The 27,949-nt window shown below is 37.1% G+C and overlaps 1 protein-coding gene across 4 annotated transcripts in view; it reads right to left on the bottom strand.

The window, feature by feature from the left end:
- The window catches only part of utrn.L (utrophin L homeolog), a 391,980-nt gene that overhangs the window by 84,987 nt on the left and 279,044 nt on the right, over nucleotides 1–27,949 (bottom strand). For all 4 annotated transcript variants that reach the window (XM_041562715.1, XM_018263001.2, XM_018263003.2 and 1 more), the window contains one exon: nucleotides 9,769–9,898. In XM_041562715.1, coding sequence (XP_041418649.1) covers nucleotides 9,769–9,898 — 130 coding nt within the window. The remainder of the gene's footprint in view (nucleotides 1–9,768; nucleotides 9,899–27,949) is intronic.

Here is a 27,949-nt window from a genome sequence, read left to right as displayed (position 1 = left end):
TATTCTATATATACTGCACTTTTATCTGTGACTTACAGCAAACATGGCATGTTCACTAGCTGAAATTCATATGCAAAATTAAATGGCTCATTAGCTTTGTAAAGTGCTGAGGCACAAAAGCAGAGCTCTCAACTTTTATCATATGGATCCAGGTCTTACGTTGTTTCCCTGCCTGGCTGCACAGTTAGCTACTGGGTGAATTCAAATTTTATACAGACACAATTACAAGCCCTGAGCCACACAGCAGACAAACATTCACAAGCATATTCTGCAAAACGCATCTTTTTCCTGATCAAGCAACTGCCAAGATAAGATGACACCCTAACCTCTATGCGAAAAAAGCCTACTTCAGATATTCATCCAGATTCTTTGACCCAGATGGGTATGTTCATTAATAATGGAATCCTGTAAGGACACAGTCAGAAATCTTTAGATGAATTGCTCTCTTGCTATGACACTGATTATTTTGCCACCACATCAGCAGATGCTTACAAACAAAATATCAGCCTGTTCCGACACAGCCATCTGCCTTTCAGGGGAAAAATATGGGCAAACTTTATCAGTAAAGTATGGAAGGTATTAAGGGATAAATGACAGCTGACTCATCTTAAAGCAGCAGCACAGAATTAAAGATTTAATCAAGAACAATGGATAAAAAAATGGCACTGTTTCTCCTAAGCAATAAAAGAGAAATTAGAGCTTTTAAATAAATTCATTTTATTTTATACAATTTATTGTTCACTATGTAAATGTTTTCTTTTTCCGTTTCCAAGAATGCATTAGGTAAAGGGGGGGGGTTTAAAAAAAAAAATATATTATTTAGAGGCAATTTTTTTCTAGAGTCAAAGTTCATTTCTGAATAGGCTAATAAGAAGATGATCTAGCTTAAAGTCTTAAATAAGTGATTATCAGAGCTGCAGTTAGCTGGCTGCAGCTGCAAAGCCTTTAAGAATACAATAATTTAAAGTCTGGACATGCATGTCTAAACCTTATTTAGTGCTTTGCGCAAACTATATCAGCATTTTAAGGGGATATATAGCTTAAATTAACTTAAATTAGAACTCAGAGTGCTCATACAAGCATTTTAGCATTTTGCAGATATATATGTAAATATATATTTTTAGATTTTATCAGTTATTACACTGCTAATATTATGAAATGTAACCTGAGTGCCCCCTACCTTTTGGCCCTGGCCCCCCGAAGCAAGATTTTCACACCAAGCAACAGAACCAGTCAGATAAGCACCAAGAGCATCACCCAAGCCAAATAACAGGGGCCAATCACATTACATTTCATGATATTAGCAGTGTAAGTGAAAATAAAAAAATGAAATAAAAATATAATATAAATTACAAAAGTGCTCATAACAGCAATTTTACATTAATTTATATTTTGGCACTATCTCCCTCTCAACTTCCCCAAAAATTAAAGTTAACAACTGCCTATGCATGTAAAGAAGCAGCAAGGAATATCCTCCATTATCACTATCTATATTATCCTTATTGTAAAATCTTTGTTGACTGAGATTTTCAAACCTGACTGACTGACAGAACGGACACTGTCCATAAAAGGCACTATGCAGATCTTTAAAGGAGAAGGAAAGCTACAGAGGCATTTTATTGCCAATAGATTAGCTGCAATAGTGCAAGCTAGAATGCTATATTTATTCTGTAGAATGTTTTACCATACCTGAGTAAAAAGCTCTAGAAACTCTCTGTTTGTTTAGAATAGGAGCTGCAGTGTTAATGTGGTGTGACATCACTTCCTGCCTTAGTCTCTCCCTGCTCTGGGCTCAGATTACAGTAGAGAAGGGAGAGAGGAGCAAACTGAGCATGCTCTTGCCCAGGGCAATGAGGTTTAAGCTGAAGGCAGGAAGTCTGATACAGAAGCCCATGTGTACACAATAGAAGGAAAGAAATGCAGTGTTTCTTTTGACTGGGGACTCAGAGCAGCACTACTTTGAGGGTTTACTGGTATACTTAGGTGGACCTTTCTGATAAGGCTTAGTTAGTTTTAACCTTTCCTTCTCCTTTAAGCGTGAAGTCTGAGTTTTGTTATAAACTCATGTGTATTGATTTGAACTGTACAAGAAAATCCAGTTCCAATGCAAAATTACAGCGCAATAACAATACCAACAGTGTCTTGCTGACACTTGCTGTTTGGAGAGAGTAATCTTTGTAATAAATGAAACCTATTTTATTGGGCTTTTTCTGCTGACTAGAAAGACAGTTCTGCCAGTGGTGTGGGATTCACAATTCCAACATTATTATAAGGCACAGTGGTATCATTTAAAGAGCATGGGTGAAGTATTTTTATAGTCTTTTGTTGTTACTGTGGTGCTGCCATTATTCCTCGCTATAGGTGGTCTTTATGGTCTGGCAAAAATTCCCCCGCAGATAGCAAACAACAGTGCAAACACAAAGGAACATCTCTGTTTTCATCTACTCTTGACAAATACAGCTTTTATCTGTAATGTACAGTATGTATGTATAACTTTATAGATATATTGTGCCACTTGTATACTTAGGGCTGTATATTTTTAAAATGTACTGGAAAAGTATAAACAGTGAAGACAAACGTTGCAATAAATAAATATACAGCGTTACACAGATTATGTGCCTTGCGCTAAGAGACACAGGGACGAAGTACGGTAAGTAACTAACGAGGGCGAAAATTCGCCAGCGTGACGTCATTTCAGTACTTCGCCAACTTACTAACAGTCGCTGGCGTAACTTCGCTAGCGAATTTGCACTCTGCCGAATGGATGTAACTACCCAAATTAACTAAGATGCGGATTTTACTAAACGTGACCTCTTGCGCCAGACTTGCTTTCGCCACCTCAGACCACGCGAAGTGCAATAGAGTAAATAGGAGTTTCTCAAAAAATAGTTGAAAATTTTTCTAAATCGCAAAAAACGCTAGCGTCTTTTCCTTTTTTCATGGTGATAGGCTGACAAATAGCATAAATTTTTTTTTCGGGTAATCGGCCTTCCCCCTACATTTCCTAATAAACTATGCACTAGGCTCATATGTAGGGCATTATAACAACTCTATTTTATTTTATTAAGGTTTCCCGGGCTTGTGTAGTGTAATGAATTTGCTGCAACATACACGTCCATTGAACTTTAACTTCAAGCCTTATGCAAATTAGCCAGCGCTAGCGCAACTTTGCTTCGCATGGTGCAGTAACCGCTAGCGCAACTTCGCCAGTGGCGCCCTGGACGCATTTTCGGATTTTACTTAATTACAGTTGTCCTGGCGAATCTACACCTGCATTGTGAGCGAAGCTGTCGCTGCCGAATTTTTGGAGGTGAATTTGCCCCACAGAAGGAAGAGGGTCCTTGTTCTGTAGAGGTTAGAATCTGATGAGGTCAACTGGGCCTGATGAGTATCGCCAGCAGAGTGAAAAGCTGGCTTTTTGATTCAAAATTCATGTTTTCACTCTTCTGCACATTTTCCCCCAGACTAGAACATAGAAGAAAATCCAGAACAAGATGGTAGTGTGGCTCTCCAGCAGCAGTGCCCCGGGCCAATACACTCTTTGGTAAACAGGAGCACCATTCTCTACCTATGCTCAGGAACAAGAGATGGAATACCTTATGAAGGCCAGTCAAAGCCCTGATCTAAATCCATCTGAGAATATGTGGCATTATTTGAAAACTGAGGTGAGTGTAATTTGTCTAATCTAATAATGCCTCATTAAAAATATTGCTTTTAATATTGATTTTATATAATATTGACTTTTTAAGTAAAATGAGAAAATAGGTCAAGGGTCTTAATACATTTGAAAGGCACATAACTAAAGAGACTATGGCAATCGGTATGGGTCAAGTTCATTTGGCTCTTCTTTCAGTCGATTAAGGTAAGAATAAAGACAACAGTTACTTGCACGCTTTGTAAAGTAATTATTGTTCATAAAATTGATAATTATTTCTTAACAGATAAAAGATTACAGCAATAACCACGGAAATTGCACTTCATATTATCAACAAATTAGTTTAATGTTTTGTTTTTGCTGAAGTGAACGGACGAATTTTGCTGGAAGACCACTTGGGAATGTTTACAAGAGGCTATTAAGGAGCCTGTCATTGGCAAGAAAGTTTATATAAGAAAATGTTTGTCTTTTAGATTATTTTAGTTTGCTTTTCCCAGTTCTGTATGATATTGTATTGTTAGCCCATCTATTTGTGTGTAGCATTAAAGGGAAGCATGCTGTTTGTGATTGGGATCCTCTAAGTTTCCAATTAAACAGAAAGCATTAGGGTGTAGTTTAGTTTAAGCACAGGAGTGTTGATGTTGTGGGTAGGGTGGTGACGTAGAGCGGGTGGGCCAGTGGGTGGGGCTAAGAGGTGGCGATTGGCAGATCACTGCGTAAATCTTATGGAATCCTGCCCAGTTTTCCTAAATAGGGACAGTTTTGACCTTGACACCCCTCCTGAAAACTGGGCTATACTGGTCAAAACCAGATAGGTGGCAACCCTAGTGCAGTCAGACTAAACAGGCACTTAGAAGTGACATATAATTCAATATAATGAAGTATGATTTAGAAAAAGCCATGCAATTAAGTACACAGTAGGGTATAGAACTTATTCAGTAATTGTGTTAAACAACTTCTGGGGTTCGTTTGGAGGGATTGAACTTTATGGAGCTTTGGTAATTTTTTAATCCAACTTAAATATTTAATGTCATATGGAAACTTTAGACATAACAGCAGTCACTTGGCCTAGAGAGAATACGATTTTCAGTTGAGATGGGCAATATATGAAAACTGGAAAGTCCTGTATACACGTCGCCATGCCGGAAATATGTGGACCTGGGCACTGCCCACATATGAAGTTTAATCTGAACACCTTTGTAGTTTGAAGATTTTCTGGCATTTTTTGATAAACCCCCGTTCTGAGGTGCAACATTTGTTCAGGACCACCACCCCTCAGCTTATTACAGGTAACTTGTCTTTTTAATGTAATACAATACAGCCATAGTTCCAAGAATATACACTTGAACAGATTTTCATTACGGCTTGGGGATGCTAAAGACTGCTTTACTAACTGCTGGTCTGTCTACAGACTGCAGCTGCGGTGAAGGATAATACTAGTAGCTGATTGTGGGATACGTGTTACTACTTGCCTCTTGAAAAAAAGAAGTTGACTTACGCACAGGTATTTTTTTAATCTGCTATAGCTTCCGGTTCCCATTAAGTTTAAGTCCTGCCCAGTATAGTTTTGGAGAACAAGACTGGCTGAAGTCTGCAGTTCTCTCCAGCCAATCAAATGTCTGCTCCTCTGGAAGTTCAACTTCCTGGGCAGAATCAGAAGAGGCACACAGTAACATTGCCACTGATCATATCTCTTAGACATACTTGCAACCTAATCAGCACCCATTCAACCCCACCACCTTGAAACAGCCTTTGCACAACAGTAATGCCAGATTGACACTCCTTTAGAGATAGGAGAGGAGCTTTATTTTATGGTGATCAGTTCCAAAGATCTACTAGCTATGGCAAGAAGCACCACATGGGAACAACAGGTGAAGATTGCTAAATTTATACGTTCAGGTATGGGGTCCATTATCCGGAAACCAGTTATCCAGAAAGCTCTGGCAGTCTCCCATAGACTATTTTATCCAAATAATCAAAAATGATTTTCTTTTCTCTGTAATAATAAAACAATGCCTTGTACTTGATCCAAACTAAGATATCATTAATCCTTATTGGAAACAAAACCAGCCTATTGGGTTTATTTAATCTTTATTTACATGATTTTCTAGTAAACTTAAGGTATGGCAATTAAAATTACAGAAAGATCAGTTATCTAGAAAACCCCAGGTCCCAAGCATTCTGGATAACAGGTCCCATACCTGTACTGTATTTGGTGTTGAAATGCGAGGTGTGCTTCATTCTATATAATGAACTGCTAACTTGGTATATACAAAATAATACAAGGAAAACAATAACAACAAATCAATATAAGAAACCCCCTAGATGTGTTGAGTACAGTTGTGTAATAACCGTTATATATATAAAGGCTTACATATACAAATAGCATTACTGCTGATTGAAAGTAGCTCCTATCTGGAAAGTAGCATTAGATCAATACTGTCTTTGTGGTTAGTTAAAATATTGGTTAAGATTGCCATGACATATCTGTATAGGGTGATTTATAAAATGCCAGACGGTGGTTTATGCTCATGATTTTTCCACACCTCTCCCCATTATAAGAAGCTTATATTCTGGGTACTTTATCCGCAGCACCATGCTGTGTTATCTGACACATTCTGCAACTAGACTGATGTCAGATGACTAGAAAAGTTACTGATGGCAAGCAAAACAGATTCAGTAAGTTGTTCCTGTCTGCTCAGAAAGTGGTAGATTTCTAAAAATAAACTAGAGAAAATAACTCAAAAACAAATAATGAATTCTATGCCATTGCGTTTGTTCTCACAGCTGCACAGACGCCCTATAACTAGTTAGTCCAAAAGTAACATAGAATGAATGCGCTTGCAGCTGTTCTTTGTTACTCAACTTAAAGGAATTGTAAGCCCCACAAACATGTTTTTCCTTGAAAAAAGAAAATGGCATTTTTTAACAGTTTTACATTTTTAACATGCACAATGCAAACATAAAAGAAAACAGTTTTGAAAGCATTTATGGATGGATGTACAGCAGTTTGGTAAAAAGATGGCAAAATCAGTATATGTGCCTACATCCTTGGTTAACAAGGCAGAATTGAAGTTTAAAAAGCTTTCTTATTATTAGGGGTCACTGCCATCCTAAGAAAAGCACTGTTTTAATTTATGGACCAATAATAAATCAATAAGTTAGTTTCTGTCTTTGGCATAACATGGAGCTCCTTATCCATTTTATACAATGTATTTCATACAATAACTATTGGTACTCTACATACTGAGAAAGCTCATACAGAACCTCATCATATATGAAAATGTAGCAATATATAAGGTCTAAACTTGCAAAGGCTACATACAGTACTTTAATTTACACTTTAATACACACAGGGGAAGATAAGAAAAGTAGTTAAAACAATTGGGGGGTCTCTTTTAACGCTAAATCAGGTCAAGATCAAATCAAGTGGTATAGGAACACAAAGCAGAAAAAGAATGGGCCAAGTGCTCATTGCTATTTATCGCCCAGCGACAAATCCATTCTTCTTCTTCAGGCAACTAATCTGCCCGAAACTGCTTTCACGTAAATTACAGGCAAATAAAACAGGCAGAGACATACGCTGCTATTTCGGGAGATTAGTCGCCCAGCGACAAATAGTTTCTTCTTCGGGCGGCTAATCACCCTGAACTGCCTTCCCGCTGGCTAGAATGTAAATTGCTGGAGGGATGGCACTTGGGCTTCTTCTGCCAAAACCTGGCAGTTACCATAACATTTGACAAAGGTTCGCCAAAGGAAACATCTAAGCTCATAGTCATCACTGCATGACTAAGGTGTCATGAAAAAAAAAGGGTTTAACTTTGTCTTTTACTTTGTAACACTCCATCTAACATTTTGCTGAGTACATATCCTTTAAAAAGGCAAATCATTACCTACAATTACAGTAAATTAAATGCTGCACAAATTCTGCAAATAATAAAAAAAAAAGTCTTGGCTGGGAGTACAGGATGTTCGAATACATATGACTATATTGAAATCTATATCATTTTTCTTGCCATCTAAAAACTGCCAGTAACAATACCGTTGTAGCTGTGCATTCCATTTCTTTTACTAACATAGCAACTAGAGTTTTAATATTGTTTTAGATTGCAGGAATAAATATGGCCATTGTGAGCAATATTCTCAGCAGACCAAACTGCTTGTACATCCAATAGTGCTTGAGAAAGCAATCTCCTTTCCTCCCCCCTACACACAGTGGATATAAATCTGTTATGAAAAGCTGTCTATAAGCCAGCTCTGCCTAGCCCATTTATTTTCCTCTGGCCTAAATTATTGAAGCTTATTTATATGTCTGTAATGATTAGCTCAAGAAAACGTTAGTCACTGTCATAAACTACTTTTTAGTTGGATTCAAAAACTGAACACAAACTCCCCCACATTGTGTATCTAGAAATATTATTGCAGTTATTTTGAGCTATGATAAATGTAAGCTTTGAACAATTAGTCTTAATTACAATAGCTACACTTTTTGGATAAATTAAAACATGCATTTTATTTCCCCCATATAGCCTGGTTATTGCTTACATAACTATTTTAATATGTCAGCTTGTGAAGCTTCGTTCTTGAGACTTTTTATTAGGGAAAATATATAGAATTAAAAAGGTAATAACCTACTTAAAAAACCTAGACTAAATTGGTGATTTTGGCATACATTATTAACATAATTATATAGCACCAACAAGGTTATCTGCCAAAGCATCATATGTAGAGAATCTATGCCATAAACTGGCAGATAGAAAACTATCCACAACTTGCTCCCAGGCAAAAGGACTGGGGTGGGATAAAGTTTATTACCTCTTATTAAATGCTATGGAGTTTGTAGCACTAATAAGCTAATACAATATAATGGGTAGTAAAAATAGTCAGAATTAAAACATTTGTATGAAAACAAATGACAAATATTTTTGTGGGTCCCTAGTGCTTGTGTGAGTTTCCTCCTTGTTATTCCAGTTTCCTCCAACCTTATGAAATCATAGAAGTAGGCAAAACTGCTTCTTAACCAGTATGGCATGTGTGTTTGTGTGTTAGAGATTTTAGACTGTGTGTGTCTCAGTGTGATAGGGGCCTTAAATTCTAATCTCCCCTGGGGCAAATCATTTAAAATCTCTATAACGATCAGCAGAATGTGTCAGTAGTATGTAAATAAGGGAAGATAATCATATTACAAGCTAAGTACTTACAAGTCATATTAACCAGCCCGACTTTCATCTATCTTAAAAGTTATATACTTGTTACTGAGTTACATTGTATAAATATACTCTACAACAGCAGCTCATGGTATGGGGTTACCACCTGTTCAGTTATGACCCAAACAATTTGAATAACAACAATCTGTCCAATATTCACCGCTTATCTCATGGTCCCATCCCCACAAACAAACTGACCAAATGTCATGACCCCACTGCCATATGTCACTGCTTTGCCCCTGATGTCAACATCCCATCCTCTAGTTGTTTTTTGCCAAATTTAAAGGTGGTTACACTAGCTCACGGATATACAAAATATAATGTAAGACTGGAGACTTGATGTTCCCTGCCAATACCTACATGATTTAAGTCTGATATAACCATAAAGTACATTAACTTGTAAGTATAAAGAAACATGACTTCCGGAAGTGGCTCTATTGATCAGAGACACTGAAAAGAAATTTGTAAGTAAATAATATTCTAGAATACTCAATGCTTTAAAACGAATTAAATGAAAACACGGAAATGAAGCTTCCCTTAAATCCTGATAACATAGTCCAGATTATCAACAATGCAGTATCAATTAATATACTTTTGGTCATATGTAAGAAAATCTATTTTTTTTACCCTGCTTGATTTTGAGTATAAATGGTATTTTTATCACAAGTTGAATTTTAGCCTATTTTTTGTTATGAAAATGTTTTTTAAACATTTGAGAGCATTTCAAGTTTTATTCCATAATAAATGGAATTTATTACCCCAGGTGTAACATAGTGAAGTTCATTTAAGAGAATTCAGATAAAAAATGACTGACTTGAGCATGATAGCTTCTCAAAATGCACACACGGGAATTTCCTATATATTTTAATAAAAAGTGAAAGTCAGGAAGCTTCAGTATAAACAAACCTGTTTTGGGGAGCAAGTTTCTTCTGGGCTCTTCCGGACCCTCAATTGGTTGCTCTGAAATGAATATTCGCGCTTGTTCTATGGTATGCATGATGGTTGGCTCCTTTTCCTTTAATTCCCGTTTCAGAACCTTGAAAAGAAGAGGAAAAAACACAGTCTCAGTTAACTAAATGTGATAAGAGATTTTCATGTACAAACCAAGGTAAGGATTCCATAATTCTATACAGTAAAAATATAGATAAAGTGCATGCTACTCATACTACAGCTTTTTATGATTTTGAGAATGTGAAATAATGTAATTCAAATACATGTTCTGTGTCTAAGGAACACCATAAACAATGGTTGCTCAAACTCATTACTGTACTTGCACTTAGATGAAGGCTTAGTTGGTGGGGATGATGGACACAAAACATTGCAACATAAATTATTACAACTAATAAGCTAACAAATTTTTAGCCAAATACATGTTTTGTTTTGTTTTTGTAACAAAAACAACATCCACTCCTTTATAAAGCCAGGGATAAAATTTGGAGTTGAGGAGTGATGCAGGAAACATTGGGGTACACTGAGATCATACACTGAGATCAGCTTATCTGGGAGTAGACGAATTTCAGTCGTTTCCCCTGATCTCGTATAGGAAGGGCAGTACTTTGGGCTCACGGTTAGTGACATCGGATATGTAAGTTCCAGGGTATGTTTCCTTGCCTTTCATGTTCCCAATGTAACTTTGTGATGAAGGGTGAATCATTCACACACCCGGGAACTGGGACTAAATATCACATCTTAGGTTACCACACTTGCTCCACAAAATTTGTGGTATATGTCCTGGTCTGCCCGTGTGGTCTTCTTTATGTGGGGAAACAATGTTGCAGATCAGGACATGTATCTCTTAACATTGGTCCACGATTAGAAAGGGCAATATGAAGTTTTGAGAGACTGTATTGAACATGGACACAATGAGCATTAAATTCAATTTATGGTATTGGAAATGGTCCCTGTACCTAAAAGAGGGGGTGACAGGGAACAGTTGTTACGTAAGTGGGAAGCTTGGAGGATAATGAAGTAAAACACATTAACACCATATGGATAAATATATAACATAATTTAACATTTGATTTATATGTATACTTGTGAATAGGTTCCCCTGTTGTCCATTTATTACATTTTTCCATTTCTCCATTAACTCTTAGAGAATCCCTGAAATGGAGCAGATTAGATATAAAGAATGGAAGTATGGTGGTTGCTGAGTAACCAGGCTATAGGTACAGTGATGGCAGTTCCTGTGTGTGTGTATCCATTTCCTGTTTGACACATGTATAAGTGAATTAATTAATGCTTGTGAAATCATTTTATCCCTGGCTTGATAAAGGAGTGGATGTACTCCAAAACATTGCAGATGGGGTAATGTAACTATTTATGGATTTAAGATAATTTATTGATATTGCATATGAAATCGGGTGCTGTGTCGATTTTTAAATTTTCATATGTGTATATATATGTGTATATATGTGTGTATGTATATATATATATATATATATATATATATATATATATGTGTGTGTGTATTTCTAAAAAAAACGACACAGCACCTGATTTCATATGCAATATCAATATATTATCTTAAGATCTTAAGTGTAGTGCATTCTAAATTCTATGGCTTCCGATTTTGACCTAAAACACCTGTATCAAATAATCCCCTAATAGTAATATTACAACAGATTGTGTGGGACACAAAATGGGTAGTGATGGGCGAATCTGTCGCGAAAAATTACAGAATTTACCGCAAAATGATGAAAAATTTGCAAACCGCATTGAAGTCAATAGGCATAAAAATCATTTTGAAGTGCGCCAAATTTGAAGCGCGACAATATTTTTTTGACGCAGTGGATTTTTCCCCAGAGAATTGTCACCACAGTTTTGTAAATTAATTTGATTGTGGCGAAATGCGCAAATTCGTGTCTGCCAAATGTATTCGTCCATCACTAAAAATAAGTACATCTGCTTTTGTTCACTCAACTACCAAACCACAAATCATTAAAAAAAGTTTATTTCGAAACTTGTTCTGTAAATTAGTTAAAAGTGCAATATACAACATTGCAGGGGTCATTTAAAGTGCAGGACACAGTGTGCCAATCAGTCACATTCTGCCAGTTTTTGGTACTTGTTAGGCAGTGCTTCAATCTCCTAACTTGCATATTATGCAGCTGTACAAGTTAAGAAGCGCCAGAAGGCACTGCGTGCATCAGGGTTTTGTTGCAAAATCTCTTACCATTAAGTAATCCAACTGAACCATACATATATTGTAAAAGCAGAATTTAAAATGATATAATATGTACTTGTATAAAAAAGCAAACCATTAAAATGGTCTAAATTTAATGTATTGACAATTTACAAAAAGGCACAATTTACTTTGGAGTGTCTTTTATCCAACCATCTCAAAGACAAAACTTCACAAATATGAATGCCATGGGCCCCCTGCAATTTTCCCTTCTCCAGCTCTAGATGTACAATGTGGGGATCCATAACAGGTAACTCAAGGCATGGTGTAGAGGTAATCCCAGTCCAGGGTTTGCTGCCTGCTAGGTTTGTCACTGGCAGTAACCCATGGCATCCATTCACATTTTTGCTTACATATTTTACCTGCAGCTGCTTTATAAACGTTAATCAACTGGTAGGCACACAGAGCTCCACAAATTGTAAGAACTTGCAGTGGTGCAACTTAGGCCTATGGCACAAAGCATTTTTTCCACCAGTGTTGGTGGATGGAGAAAAGACTGATCCTGGTTGCATCCACTGCAAACACAGGGCAAATTACAGCTAGAAAATGCAAATACCTGTACAAGTGCTTTCTGTAAAAATCTGCCTGTAAACTGAGTGACAAGTGGGTCACATTCATTCCTGCCATTACACACACAGGATAGTTCTATGCTGGCATAGTAAATGCTGTGCTTGCCATAGGCCTCAGCGTTTTATAAGTTATGGCACATAAAGGGTTAAGCAGTAAAATAAGCTGGATATTAATGCATTTTCTGAGCAATGCTTTGTTCTCAGGATGATTGGCAGTTTGACAATACAATTTATAATAAATGTTATAGCACACTGCATTAACTCTGCTATAATTTAGGCTAATAAATACATTATACAACGGATTAAAATAAAGATCACATTTCGATTCACAAAAGGAGAAACATCTAAACTGTATTAACTCAAGTTCCATGCCATAATTATCAAGTTCCCCTGAGTGCATATGGAATATCAGGGAAGAGCTTGAACATGGAAGCAGTGTATATTTACCCTATTGTATTTTCAGTTTAAAAAAAACTTAACGGTCAATATCATCTTCTGAATTCTCAAATGTGCCTTCTGTAGACCTGCATGGGTCCAATCAGGCAGAACTGGTATTTGTCCATGTAGAAAAAGGCCGACACAAACCAGATCTCAGTCAAGAAGAATGCCACTTAAAATAGTTGTATTAACAAAAATGACATCTTATGGTGTTAGAACAAAGCCTGATGCTTTTTGTGCCCCTCCTGGGAACTTAATCAAAGTTGATTAAGTGCCTAGGAGGTTCATGAAATTGATTAAGTGCCCAGCCTTTGTTTGCAACACAATAAGATGTAATTTTTGCTAATAGAACTATTTTAAGCTGCATTTTACTTGATCCGGATCCGGTTTGTGCCAGCCTTTGTCTACATGGACATATGATTACTCCCCTTAGCTGAAGGTCTGGGGCATGTACACCCAGACCCATCTTTTCTCATGGTAAGTGGACTTCTACAGATGGGATTTTCTGGTTTCTCATGTTTTTAAAACTGGTATTTGGCCTGTGACCTACAGGATGCACCAGGACCAATAAACCACTTGGAACCACAACCCTCCAAGAAGGAAAAAAGTAAATATTTGAGACATTGGCATTTTTTTGGAAAGTTCATGCAAAACCTCTATAGGACTGTCATAAAAACAAATAAGAGAACACTGTACGGCATGAAAAAATATTTCTTTAAGCAATACATTACTGTGAAAGTTGCCATACATATAAATTGGCTGAGGAAATCTCACTGAATACTAATGGAGCAAAGCAAACAATACACAGCGATGTTTCTAGCTGAGGAGAATGCCCGTGATGACACAAGCAATATGATAGTCCTACCAATACACTGTTAAAGAGAAATACTATTCTATGCACGCAGTTAAGATATGCCTTCATAAAACATAAGTAACACTCACATACTGTATGACACTTGATAAAGGGCTACGCCCGAAACATGTAGTGTGCCTACACTGCTAAATAAACACATTGCAGTTTAAAAATACTGCCTGGAGCTGCTTGATTCAATTTGCTTTCCTGATATAGAAGTAGTTTCCCTGAAGTCTGAACTGTAACGTAAACAAAGTAATAAAAAGGTCATGGCAGTTCTCTTTAAATGTGTCATGAAACTGTAAATCAGCAATGCACAGTGCATGATTAATTACTATTCCTATCATGTGGCCAGATTAGGGTTCACTGGCTGCTCAGTGCTCAAGCCTATGGGCAATTCAGTTCAATGAAGAATTTGTGCAGAGACAAATGTATATGAATAATCCAACTGAGCTGTTAAATGAGCCATAATATAGTTCCAGACACCGAGCCGATGCATCTACAGTCACATATAGGTTAAATGGAGCCTGGGAAGTCCTGAACTGCATATACCAGATGATTGCCATTAAAATAAACATCAGATACGCAAATATTACTTGATTAACTCGGAGTGATCACATCACAGTTTTGTATATTGGTATATTTATACTATATACCATGTACCATATCTATGAGTGTGAATAAATTATTAGCCATAGAGCACTCAGCAACAGTCTACAGTATAAAAAAGGTAAAAAAATAAATAAAAAGTAAATAGAGTGAGGCAACTTATTGTTCTCTAGATCTCAATATGGGAGGGATCCTGTGAAACACAAAGCTAGCATGATACCTTACAGTATGCCAAGCACTGGTACAAAGGACTTGAAAAAAAGCATACACTGAAAAGAACTTTACTCTTTCCTTTCCTCTAAGGTGCTGTACTGCTTTGCAGCTTACAAGCTACTGGGACCCTTTCAAAAACTTCATGTGCTAGGTTTTTTTTTTATTATTATAAATCAATAGTGCTTTTAAAGCCTGCAACATCTTTCCTTCCTACTTCAGCAAGAATAAGAGGTGTCTTGCTGCTGGAAGGTTATAATGCCTGATACCCACAGGGCAAGAACTGTTTCAGAGTATCAGTGAGTATTGTTACCACCCTGTATGTCTTATGTTTAGCAAATCAGCATGTGCAAAACTCAATACAAACGTCCGTATCAACACTGATCGAACTGTTAATAGTCCCTTACTAGCTCCTAATGAAAGGAATTCAAAGCACTGCATAGATCTCAAAATTAGAAAGTAAAAATGTATTCACAGAGCAGGACGGAAGCACAGGTATTTCTGCCTCCAACTATTAAGCGAGAGCTCCATTAATACAAATGCATGCATTAGCTGGAATAGAATGGGCACAGGCTATTCATTTAAAATGATGCCTCTGTGTTATTAACAGAAACTGAAACAAGGCAATCCTGGCAATGGGCAGCAATTACGAACAATGGGCCGACCCTTTGGCAAACAGAGGATTGTAAAACGATATTAATTGAAAATCGCACAGAGTCTACTTTATGCTGAGAAAGTCTTCATACGGTTTGACAGATCCATACACATTTGATAACTGCTATTAAGAAAATCTCATACATGCAGGATGTTCAGTTCTAGTATACGATAAACAGTTAAAACATAAGCCTTGAGTGTGTATTCCAGTTAAACTGAGACATTTATCCTCATTTAAAACCTGAAAGAATTCATATCACATGAGCAATGCTTTTTCTTCTCAATGCTTTTTCTTCCAACCCATAATATAGTTAAACACTGACAATACTGAATGCAATAACACTGTCAAATATATAGGATGCTTTTGTATATACTACTAAGATATACAGCAAATCACACTATCTGTGCCAAGAAGTGAGTTCTAATAAACTTCTTTTCTAGCCTCCTAGAAGAGCCAATATCAATATCTTATGCTATGTCAAACTATAGTGCTTTCCATTTGTATAATGCTTATTTATATATACAAAATGTGTTTTTTTCTGTTGCTTCAGCAATCACAGAAATACTTTATCAATTGTTTTTTTTTAAAGGGAATGTAAAGCCAAAAATAATATTGTGCCTAATAAAAGAATATTTAATCTTTATAAATTTTCAATGGTTTTAACGTTATTTCTAATATTATTATAATTCCTCCTGAAAGCAGTACTGTATCTGTCTGTCCCCTTTCTCTATTTTAGGCTCTTACTCTTTAAACAAAGCTGCAAATGGCAGCTCTCCTCCAGCACAAAGAGATGTGTTAATATTCTGGCTTCTTTTACATTGTTTTAAAAGTCAGAGAAACCTGGGCACAGAATATAAAGGGACAGACAGGTAACTTGCTTTCAGTAGTGCAGGTATATGCTTTGAACCTGAGGTTTTCCAGATAAGAGATCTTACTTTAATTTGGAAGTCCATACATCTGCTAAAAAAAATTAGCATCAAACGAACCCAGTAGGATTGTTTTACTACTAATATGGATTCAAGCAGCTTAGTTGGGATTAAGTACAAGGTACTGCTTTATTACTAGAGAGAAAAAGGAAATCACTTTTAAAAATTAGAATAATTTGCTTATAATTTACTCTTTGGGGGAGCTTCTGGATAAAGAGTTTCTGAACAAGGTATCACATACGTGTGCTTGCATTTACGAATGACTTTAAAACCACTGAAAATGTATAATGAATGTATATTGGAGAGTTGCTAAGAATTGCATTTTCTTTCATTAGTTAAAATTGTATTCATGAATTAACATTCCCTTTAAAAGCATTTTCAAAATAATATGACTATAGTTTGTGGTTCTGTTTCATCAACTGCCTGCAGGGAGTTCTACAAGTATAGGACATAAGCTACCAAAAATGCGTATGCCTTAATATTAGTAACCTTCACCTTAAGAACCTACTAAATCCCAAACTTTAAAACTGCATCAGCCTTTTTAAACTAGAACAGTGTAGCGGTATCCAAAATACAGAGATCTGCAACTACAAACTCTGCTGGCCATGTAGCAAACAGGTGCAACACATAATATCATTGCTACAGTAATTAAGGGTAAAAAAACTAGCCAACGCGGTCCTGGATGGTGGAAAAATCAAACTTGACCGATCGATGTCGGGAACCCCCACACACAGGCAGATAAGCTGCCGAATCGGTCTTAAGGACTGATATTAGCAGCTTTAATCTGCCTGTGTATGGCCACCTTTATTGTTTGCCATGACAGAGACATCTTTGGAGCCCTTTAAGCATTGCATTAACAGCTTTTGGACTGTGCATTAAGAATATAAAACAACGTGGCAAGTACTACTCCAGCGCAAAGAAAATAAGCGGAAAGTTATGGTGTGCTGTTCTATTTCATTGGCTATTACAGTTAAAATAAATTAACTGAATTTCAAAAATAAAAATGAATTGAATTTTCAAAAATATTAGCCAAGATTCTGAATACAGCATATACAAAAGAGCAACTGTGGTAGTGTTTACTACGCATGAACATGGAAAACAAACTATAGCAATCAGTCACTTTGGCATTAAGGTGGGTGGCTGAGTGGATCGTGAAGTGGCCTCTCCACATCCAGCTCAGGCAACTTAGTTCCTCTGATAATAACAGTTATCAGGGCAGAGTTTCCACTTTCAAGCAGTCTTTTCTTTATTGTGCAATACTAATGCATGATAACATAAGGAAGGGCTATTATAGAGGAACACTGTGCCAGAGTGCATCACATGGAGGACTACTTATCTTTCTCTAGTGTTTGTCGCTGGTCCCATTTATGAAGGGTATTTATAGTCTCAAACATTAAACTAGATTACAACTGTGGTTCTTTTGACATGAAGGTCAAGTTGGCTTCTGCATTGACAATGGCGGACGTACTTTAACACAACAAAGACAACTGAGCTATATGGCAGATCTTAACAATATGATGAACTCATATCTATTGAACAATACAAAAACACGGGTAGTGAAAGTTAAACGGAGCTCACCCCTTCCTTGTAGCGTATTGGCCGCAGCTCTCGCGATACTCCGGCAACTCCAAGCCGGCATCTGTAAGGCAATTCCTGTGTATCGCTGTTCAGCGCTGGCCCATCCACATCAAGATACGCTACACTTGTTCTTAGAAAAAGCGGCTTTATTCAAATTGCAGAAGTGATAACAGGCAGTGGGTAAGTGGTACGAACTAACTAGTTCGTACCATATTACTATGAAGCAATAGAATTCTTAATGAATCAGATGAAAATTAAGCGTAGGACTGGCCAGATATGGGATGACTTTGACGTAGTTGGCCAGCTTAAATATATTGCAATATATGGACAAACAATCCCTGTTTTGTTTAAAGGGTAAGGCATTTTTTAGTAGCAGTATGCACAAAATGTCGCTGTCTTAAATATATTGATAATGGGTTGAGTGCAGAGGACTCTTGTGTTTGACTATATGTATTTTGTGGTCACAGCCTCACTGCACCCCCGCCTATTGGTTTTAAAAAATAGTGGTGAGCACAACTTTCCCTTGTTTGTTATAGTTTATACCAGAAAACCAGTTACAGTCACTTTGAGGGGTTTACATATTTGGCATCCTAGATATTTATGTAAGCAGAGCAGAATGACTGATATGACATGGTTTTCATACATGTGTAATTCTATTGATAATTTCACTGGTGATGTTGCCCAGAGAGCGAGCAACCAGCAATTAAATTGGAACATTTGGCAAGGATCTGATTGTGCTATGAACAACATGACCAGTAATGTTTCACTCGACTTTTTACACAGCATAATACAGACCCCTAAAAGTCTGCAAACCATTGGATTATGAGTCTACTTTCCACAAGGGGAAGCCAGAAGTTTACAAAGCAACAGTTACTGAAAAGCAACCTCCTTCGAAAACCTTCCACTCAAATATTTCATATTCTGCTTTCATTTATAGAAGGATAAATGTCTCCAGTTCTCCTTGAATCTAAGTAAACAATCGAACAACCCCCAAGAATGTAAAATATGCATTAATTGGACCAGCTATGGATCTTAAAACAATATAAGCACTTTGTTTTTCTGATGGGTACAAGAAGGGTAGTTCCATGTCCATTTATTCTAGGTCCATGTATGAGACATGATAGGTTCACAAGTTATAAACTGGCAAATCCAAGCAAGCAGTTTACATTTTTAAACTATAAAGCACATTTTTAGATTTGTTTCCATGTGAAAGCTACCACAGCAGCTTCTATGTATTATGCTGTACATACCGTTTAATAACTCAGCCTTGTATTTTTATATTGCTAAAAATACAGAAATATATTACCTTTGCCCACTGTAAAAGCCCTTACGAAATGAGGATGAACTCCCACTTTCTTCTAGATGCAACAAAACGAGCCTGACCAGTTTATTTTTTAATGAAAGGATCTTAATTTCCCTTATTAATTTAGTCTCCAAAGAAAAACCTCTATGAATTGTATCTACCTTCTCCATGAATTTTCATCACAGTCCAATGATCCCTTTTATGGGTGAGTAAATGGCCAACCTTAAATACATCATAAAGTGTATATCTCAGTAATATTAAAATAAATATTATTAAAAATAATAAAAATATAAAGATGCCTCCAATCCATTCCTGTAGAGTAGGGGTCCCCAAGCTTTTTTACTTGTGAGAAACATTTAAATGTAAAAAAGCATGAAAAAGTCCATGGGGATGTCAAATAAGGGCTCTTACTGGCTGTTTGGTAGCCCCTATATGGACTGGTAGCCTACAGGAGGTTCTGTTTGGCAATACGCCTGGTTTTTATGCAACCAAAACTTGCCTCCAAACCAGGAATTCAAAAATAAGCACCTGCTTTGATGCCACTGGGAGCAACATCCAAGGGGTTGGTGAGCAACATATTGCTTGTGAGCTACTGGTTGGGGACCACTGCTGTAGAGTATCAACCTTCAAGGCCCAATTATCCTTTAATTTTGGGTGGGTAAAGGCAATGGCACATGGGACAACTCAGCAGATTTCCAGCTCAGCAGGCAGGAAACAAAATGACTGGAATCCTTTCTCCCTAATTTTTGAAGCCAATCACTTTCTCCAGCAAGGGAGGCAATTTCGCTCAAAAATGCACCACCAGCAAGTAATCCTTGTCACCTGCCAAGCTTTGGTGACAGAATGTTCTAAATGGCCCCATGTGCCACTGCCACAGATATGTCACAAAGTATAGAAGCCTTTTTGATGGAGACTTAAGTTTATGCAACAACAGTATTTGTTAAAAAGTTTGTATTTCCCATGCCAGAGTATGATTTTTTTTAATGTTATTGTATCATGAGATGTGTGGTATTGTTCTTCTTATAGCAGTTTCCAGTCTTATCATACTTAATCCCAAAAGAGCTATTCCACATTGCTTTCTGCAGTATATTCTGGATAGCAGAAGCTGATAAGAGGTTTCTCTATTTGTCATGGCAACATTTGCGAAGCTTTCAGTTTCTGTGCCAATCTGGTGCTGCTTTGTGTCTGACTCATTTGCACACACTGCAAATGCACGGCCTATAATTTAGGAGTGAGTGAAAAAAATTGTTTATTCAGAAAGCTAGATTCAATAAATAGCACAAACAATAAGTTTTCAAGCAGAGGTAATTTCATGCTGGTGCTTCAATTATTTTAACAATGGCGGCATTGCCATTGCATATTTGTTTAAAGACCAAGCATTGCAAGCACGGATTAGCTAGCACAGAATATTGCATCTTTTACTCACAGTTTATTCATGTAAAAGCAATATAGAGAAAGCTTGAATTTACATGTCCTGATTTTAAGTGTTCCCTCATTTTAAACTGTCACTTTGTGGTTCCACCAATATATAATGGATTCCCCTTATTTTACATTCTCCCTGATTTAAACCTTTTTTTTTTGCGGCCCTCTGCAAAAGTAAAATTGGGCTTTTACTTTAGTTACAATGTATTACAGAAATAAAGCTTGGTTCAAAGCACCATTTAATGAAGGGATCACAATACTGTACCATTTAATTCTGGGGGTCATTCAAGGATTTAATGCTGGGCTTCAATGTGCCATTTTTACTGAAGATGTTTAATTTTAAGCTTGGAGTAACTATACTGTTTTTGGCCGTGGGTCACTATCATTTTAGGGGTAGACTGGACCCCTTCTATTGAAAAAATCCATATATCCTTGCAACAGGCAGCTGTTATCAGGGGTGTAGGCAAGACACAGAAATATAAAACTTCTGGGTTATCATCCCTGTGGCTGGCTGTGTCATAGGGACAACATAGGGCTTATTTGTGACTTTTAACCACGCTCTGCGGGCATGGTGCTCTTTCCCCCTTGTTTGCTTAATTTACATATGCAAATTAGGGTTCAGATTCGGTTCAATATTTGGCAGAATTTTCACAAAGGATTCAGGATTCATTGAATCCTAAAATAGAGTATTCGGTGCATCCCTAATTGAAGTTAAACGTTGTTCACCTTCTTTCTAAAGCTCTGGGAGGGGGATCACCAACTCTGTAACTGCCCTAAATTAATACATCATTTGCCACATTTTTTCATACAATACACTGACCCTGCTGAGCAGAACACCTGCTAAGTTTCATTAAAGGCAGCTATTGTATATAATTAAAATTGATATGATAGTTGCAAACATTCTACAGATGCTGTTGAGAAATGTATCAATTAATGTAGCCAATTGTAACTGTTCGGAATCTGCATCAGGATTACTGAGCTGCCAGACTGAAGCAGGAACATTAAACTTTAAACTTCAATTCTGGAAAAACGGCAAAAAATAAAGAATGAAAAGCAACCAAATTGAAAAAAACAACAACCCCTTTAAGATATCTAATTAAGATTGGTGTAAACTTTTGCTGAATTGATTAGACACATTATAACATTATTTCTAGCATATTCTACACTGTCATGTTAAATATAAAGTATTGTTCCACAGACCATTTTACCTAACAGAATAGCCAGCTAAAAATAGCAATTTGCAGAAAAATGAATGAATCCATGTCAGCAGAAATGTGCTGATATTTTGTTTATACCTAAAAGGTTTTAGGGTTCCCTAAATCTGACTTTGTGTCCCTTTGTTGCTCCTGGTAGGAAAAAGGTACCAAAGTGTCTGTATATAACAATATGAAACATCTGCAAGGAAGATAGGACTTTGCACTAATAAATAAAGTACAGCAAAGTGATACAGTTTTAGCATTCATCTCTTCTTCACAGACTCAGAGTAATGGCGCACCTGCAGATTTCAGACACTTTGGTGCCATCATTTTTAATAGCTAAAGGAGCAATGCCAGATCGACCCCCACTGCCTGCTAATAGCTCTACTGTAAATGCTTGTCTGCCAACTGTCACTTGGAAAAATACCAGTTCACATGTCTATGAGACAATCATCCCAAATTACTCATTTCAGGCAGTTGCTATTGCAGGCAGTGGAAAGCAAAGTTGGGCTATTTGGCGTCAGCTTAGGATTTATTAAAAATTACAGCCACCAAAGTGCCTTCAATTGCCTTGAACGTGCAGTTTCATATTCTTTTACTCTCCCTTTGTACACTATTTAACCCCTGTTTATCCCATGACTGTGCTGGTAGCACAGATTCACCTCTGTTAACCACTGCCTTTTTGTTTCCTATGGCTTTTGAAGAGAAGTGATTAAAAAAAAAAAGTGCCCTATGTATGGAAGGGATTTAATTGTAAAAACCCATTATTTACATCAATATCATAAATTTGACCGCTTTACAGACTTAGCAGTAAAATGAATGTAATTAAAAATGTCATCTTATAAGAACAAGACAATGTATATCTAGCATAAAAAAAGTGCTCAAAATAATGAAACAGAGTAATTTGTAAAGAGGTAAAATAATGAATATATCTCCAAAAGAATCCGCACTCTCAGGACTTATAGATGAATAAAATTGGCATATATTTTTTTTTATATACAGTATATAGTGTTTAGGCAATGTGCAGGCTTAGCCAGCAGGTGTCGCTAAGTCCACCTGTGGGGCTTATATAAAGCAGTGACTTGCTGAGGAACTTCCTCTTTTGGCCTAGGAACATCAAAAGGCAGCATCCAGACCGAAATGGCCAAACCTACAGGGAACTCCAAAATTTGTATAGCAGATCAGCGCCTAAGGCAACAGAGAAGAAAAAAAACAAAAAAATGGTGCAGTGTGTTTGGATAAACAGACTGCACCCAGTGTTAAAATTTACTTTATAAGGTGTACTTTCCCTTTAAATCTTCCAATGTTGTTGATAGCATGCATAAAAAGTTCCCTTTATACCCAGTTAGTTGTATCCACCATTTGGCTAAAATGCCTACTGACAAGCCCACAATATGGTAAATTGCCCGTAATGTTAGCAGATCTTTCTCTCCTTCCAAGTCTGTTTCCCGAGTCCCAATATGGAAAGATACTTTTGGTCAAATATGCTACAGTTGTGTGTTGCATTGGAAGAATAAGTATTGTACAAGTGTCATGCTTGTTGGCAATCAAAGCCCCGGTCTGAAGTCTGCCTCATTGCAGGAGATTGTTCATTAAAAAGGTGTCTACTTCTGTCTTGTCTACTCTAGTCTACTCCTTGTATGTGCATTTCACAGTAATGGATGCCCACCGGTATAGACTTATAGTATGTAAAAATGTTTTAAAGGAGAACTAAACCCTGAATGAATAGGGCTAAAGATGCCATGTTTTATATACTGAACTTATTACACCAGCCTAAAGTTTCAGCTTGTCAATAGCATCAACGATCCAGGACTTCAAACTTGTCACAGGGGGTCACCATCTTGGAAAGTGGTCTCTGAGCAGCTGTTGAGAAGTTAAGCTTAGGGGTCAACGCAAATTATCAAACAGAAAATGAGGTTGGCCTGTAATATAAGATGATGCTACAGGGCTGATTATTACATTATTGCACTGGTTTCTGTGCAGCCATATAGTAATTATCCATATTAATTACATTTATATTCTATGTGTACTGTATATTTTGAGTCGGTTCCTAAGCTCAGTAAGTGACAGCAGCACAGAGCATGTGCAGAAAAATCAGCAGAAAAGAAGATGGGGAGCTTCAGGGGCATCTTTGGAGGCACAGATCTTCCCTGCTAAAGGGCTGTGGTTGCCTGGGGCTGGTACAGAAGCCCAAAACACATACAACATTTCTAACCTGCTTAGTTAGTTTAACTTTTCTTATTCTTTAAGGAACATTTACAGAATACAAAAAATCAGCTTTAATTATAAGCAAGTGAACATCCCAACATGCTTATCAGTTAGAAATAGGATATTAAGCATAGCAAAAAAAAAATATGCAATTGCCCAATAGGTTACCCTGTGTAGAATGACTTGTGCAAAATTATAAGTAATGTATCCTATAGGTAACTAACCTCCCGTGCTCATCAGTTGGCTGCCCATCAGGAATAACAACCACAACATCAATGGCAAAGTCCGTATAATTTAAAGCATCAGATTTAGAAGCATAACCTTGCAGCGAGGCAGAATCTAAAAATACATTGCACCATTTTAATTAAACATAATTAATTTTATGGTACACATTACAATTAATAAACTAATTATACAGTGAGCATCCTATTTAGGGATTACTGCAAGGCAGCCAACTAAGGGATCTGCTCTAGGTTGACTGTAAATCATATGCACGAGATAGATTTTCTCTCTTTACACTGAGCTATTTCTGGTTAATGCTACGCACCTATAATTCATTTGAATTAAGAATTCAAATTTTTGATGCCAGGTAGAACAATTCTGCTACTGGAGAAGTAACAAGCAAATCAAAGGAGTCTATGCTGTCGAAATTACAAAAGCCTGAGAATACTCTTAAATCAGCTGTCAAAACTTCTGCTCTTTGTGAAACAAGCTACCTACATTAGACTTCTTTCTAGGTAATCAAGCTGTCAACATAAATTAAATATTAATTATGGAAATGCTATAAGCCATTGATTCCCTCCTTTTTCTGGAAAACACAACTGATGAAAGATATTATATAGCATGTCAACAAAGGAGTCAAAATAATGTTCAAACATTAATATTCTGGATTTCAATAAATTTGAAATGCACAGTTTGACATTATAACACAAGATCATATGAGCTGAGGCTCATTTATAAACACTGGGCAAATTTGCACCTGGGCAGTAACCCATGGCAACAATCAAACGTTTGTTTTTATTGCTCAAACTGCTGCTGGCTAAAAAATAGGCAGTTACTAATTGGGTAACTGCCCAGGTGCAAATTTTTCCAGTGTTTATAAATGAGCCCCATTTGTCTCAGTCTGTCACTTAGAACAGAAAATGCTGTCAGCTGATGACCTCACAGAAAGCATGTTGAAAGCGATCAGCCAATCAGGAAATTGTAGAATACATGCCTCCTGAAACCTGTGAATATATAAAAATCTAATCTTCTTCAACAGAACTAAGGCTACCAGCTCCAAAGTCAAAACCCATTCTCATGCGCCAGTACCATGCAGCTAGGTCGACAAGAATTACAGCCAAACAAGCACACTAAGCAATTAAACACTGGCAATGTACAGGTATAGGATCGATTATCCAGAAACCTGTTATCGAAAGTGCTCCGAATAATGCCAAGGCCATCTCCCATAGACTCCATTATAATCAAAATATTCCAATTTTTAAAAACTATTTCCTTTTTTCTACAATATTATAACAGCACCTTGTACTTGATACCAACTAAGACAAAACAATAATACTGGGTTTGATGTTTAAATTATATTTTAGTAGACTTTAGTAGATCCAAAATACAGAAAGACCTGTTATCAGGAAACCACCAGGTCCCAAATATTCTGGATAACAGATCCCATACCTGTATGTGAAAACAGTGGAATGGTTTAGGCCAAACAATTATTGACATACTTAAAAGGGTAGTCACCTTAAGTATGTTACAGAATGTTCTGGGCACAATGTTCAGCCCCTCTCCTATTCATATTTCAGTCTTTCATTGGATAAATATACAATATAATAAAGACCAGCTGCATATCTTCTCAAAACATCACATTCTAAATCATGCTAAAAATTAATTTAAAGATAAACTACCCCTTTCAATGAGAAAAGCCACAGCTTATTCTTTTGGCTTCTGTACCACCACAGCCCATCAACAGTGACTATTCTGGGATCACAGTTCATCACAACTGTCATGGTGAGGTTTTATTTTATATCAGCAAAGCTTCATACCGAAAGAGGGGATTCAGTATTTCTTAACAACTTAACAAATGTCTTTCACAGCCAACTGTATTGGTCATTTTCGGTTGCAGAAGGGTCAGGAAGAACAGAGAACAGCACTCCTAGACCCCTGAGTTCCCCACATGTTGCTGGGGGGCATGCCGACCCTTTATCTGTGCCGCCCAAGGCCCAGGCCATTGTGGCCTTGCCACAAATCTGGGCCTAACTCTTTCTAATAGCAGTTCTAACAGCAGTTAGACAGAAGACCAAAAAAAACCAAAAATAAATCAGTGTTTTACCTTATTTGACGATCCCAGAATTCTTTTTGTGTTGTGTGATTTCTGAATAATGCAAAAATGCCTCCCTCCAATAAATCATGCCTCCAATAAATGCATGCAAGTAAACATACAATATTCATGTGCTTTCACCTACAGTAAGCTTTAAAATCCATCTGAGAGTTGACATATTGCCTTATGAATGCCAGACGACAAGGATTACTCTCTCTTCTATAATAGAACAGAGCTGTAAATTTTGGCTAAGACAGATGCAAGCAGTTGTGCTGCTCATTATTTACAGAAGACGCACTTGAGTGGCTTTCTAAAATAAGTCATATCTGAATATCAAAGGACCAGCACGAGCGGTGCATTGAAACTATAGACTAAGAGCACAAACTAAGTCAGATTTCTGGCCAATGTCAACGCACATGAGCAGGGCCGGATTTACATAGCAGGTGCCCCTAGTCCCGATGTTGTTTGTTGCACTGTCCCCTCATTTTTATTCAATCAAATTTTCATCATCAGGACCAGAGCAATGGGGATTGGCGTACAGGAAATTTTAAAAACAATTGTATCTCACGTGCCTCCCCAGTGTTTCTGAACCAATGTGGGTGTGGTTGGGCAGCATGCCGCCCCCTAAAATGATGACGCCCTTGGCACGCGCCTTGGTGGTCTCTCCACAAATCAGGGCCTGCACATGGGGTCAAACTCACAACTAAATGCCTGTGACAATTGGCTAAATTGCCAAAACATCAAATACCTTGTCAGTCTGTGAGGTGTGTGTATATGAAAACTGAAAAAATCAGCAAACATTTGCTAACATCTCTGATGGGAATCTGAAATCTAAAATGGATTTTGAACGCAAAATTTTAAACACGGTTTTATTTTGACAAGGCTTCTTGCACATCAGCGATAGCACCAATCTTGTCCTGCTTTGCTCTCACAGTAAAGACAATACTTTCATCTTCAGGCCAGGAGAAAATGGACAGAACTGCTACGGTTGGGTTAGCCACACTATCAAAGACTGCATAAAAAAGGCAATGGTTGAAGATAAATTCATTAATTTTAAACAATTATGCCTTAGTAGCAGGGTTAGTTTTGGAAATAGTTGTAGGAATGTTCCATTACAGACAGAAACAGTACAATATGGGGGAATGCAGAGTAATGGGGGATTCTGGCTTATTCTTATGAATTAGAACATCTCAGACTCCTAGTCAGCAGATATTTGCAATCAGGTTTTAATTAGCACCATCCCTCAATTACCTTTACTAATCAGGGAGTACGATCGATCAGGGAGTACTAATCGAAGTACGATCGTACGATCTTACAATACTGCGATTGTACGATGAAAAAAATCCTCCGACTTCGAATGTTGATGGTCGAATTTCAAAGTATTTTCCACTTCGAAATTCGACCCTTGATAAATCTGCCCCTTATTGTGAAGCAAAGTAAGGTTAGTGTACTCACAGTAGTAAATGGTGAGAATAACAACTGCTCAATCATTTAATGCATGAAACAAAAATCACCACCTATTTGATAGGAATGATAGGTTTAGGGTTTAATAAAAGGGGCTGATTATTGTCAATAACCAGGGGCTCTTGTCTGGCGGTTGTCATGGTTATTTCTTTTAGCAT

This window comes from Xenopus laevis, chromosome 5L, assembly GCF_017654675.1.
Source record: "Xenopus laevis strain J_2021 chromosome 5L, Xenopus_laevis_v10.1, whole genome shotgun sequence".
Taxonomy (NCBI): Eukaryota; Metazoa; Chordata; class Amphibia; order Anura; family Pipidae; genus Xenopus; species Xenopus laevis.
This window is presented reverse-complemented; position numbering and strand designations above follow the sequence as displayed.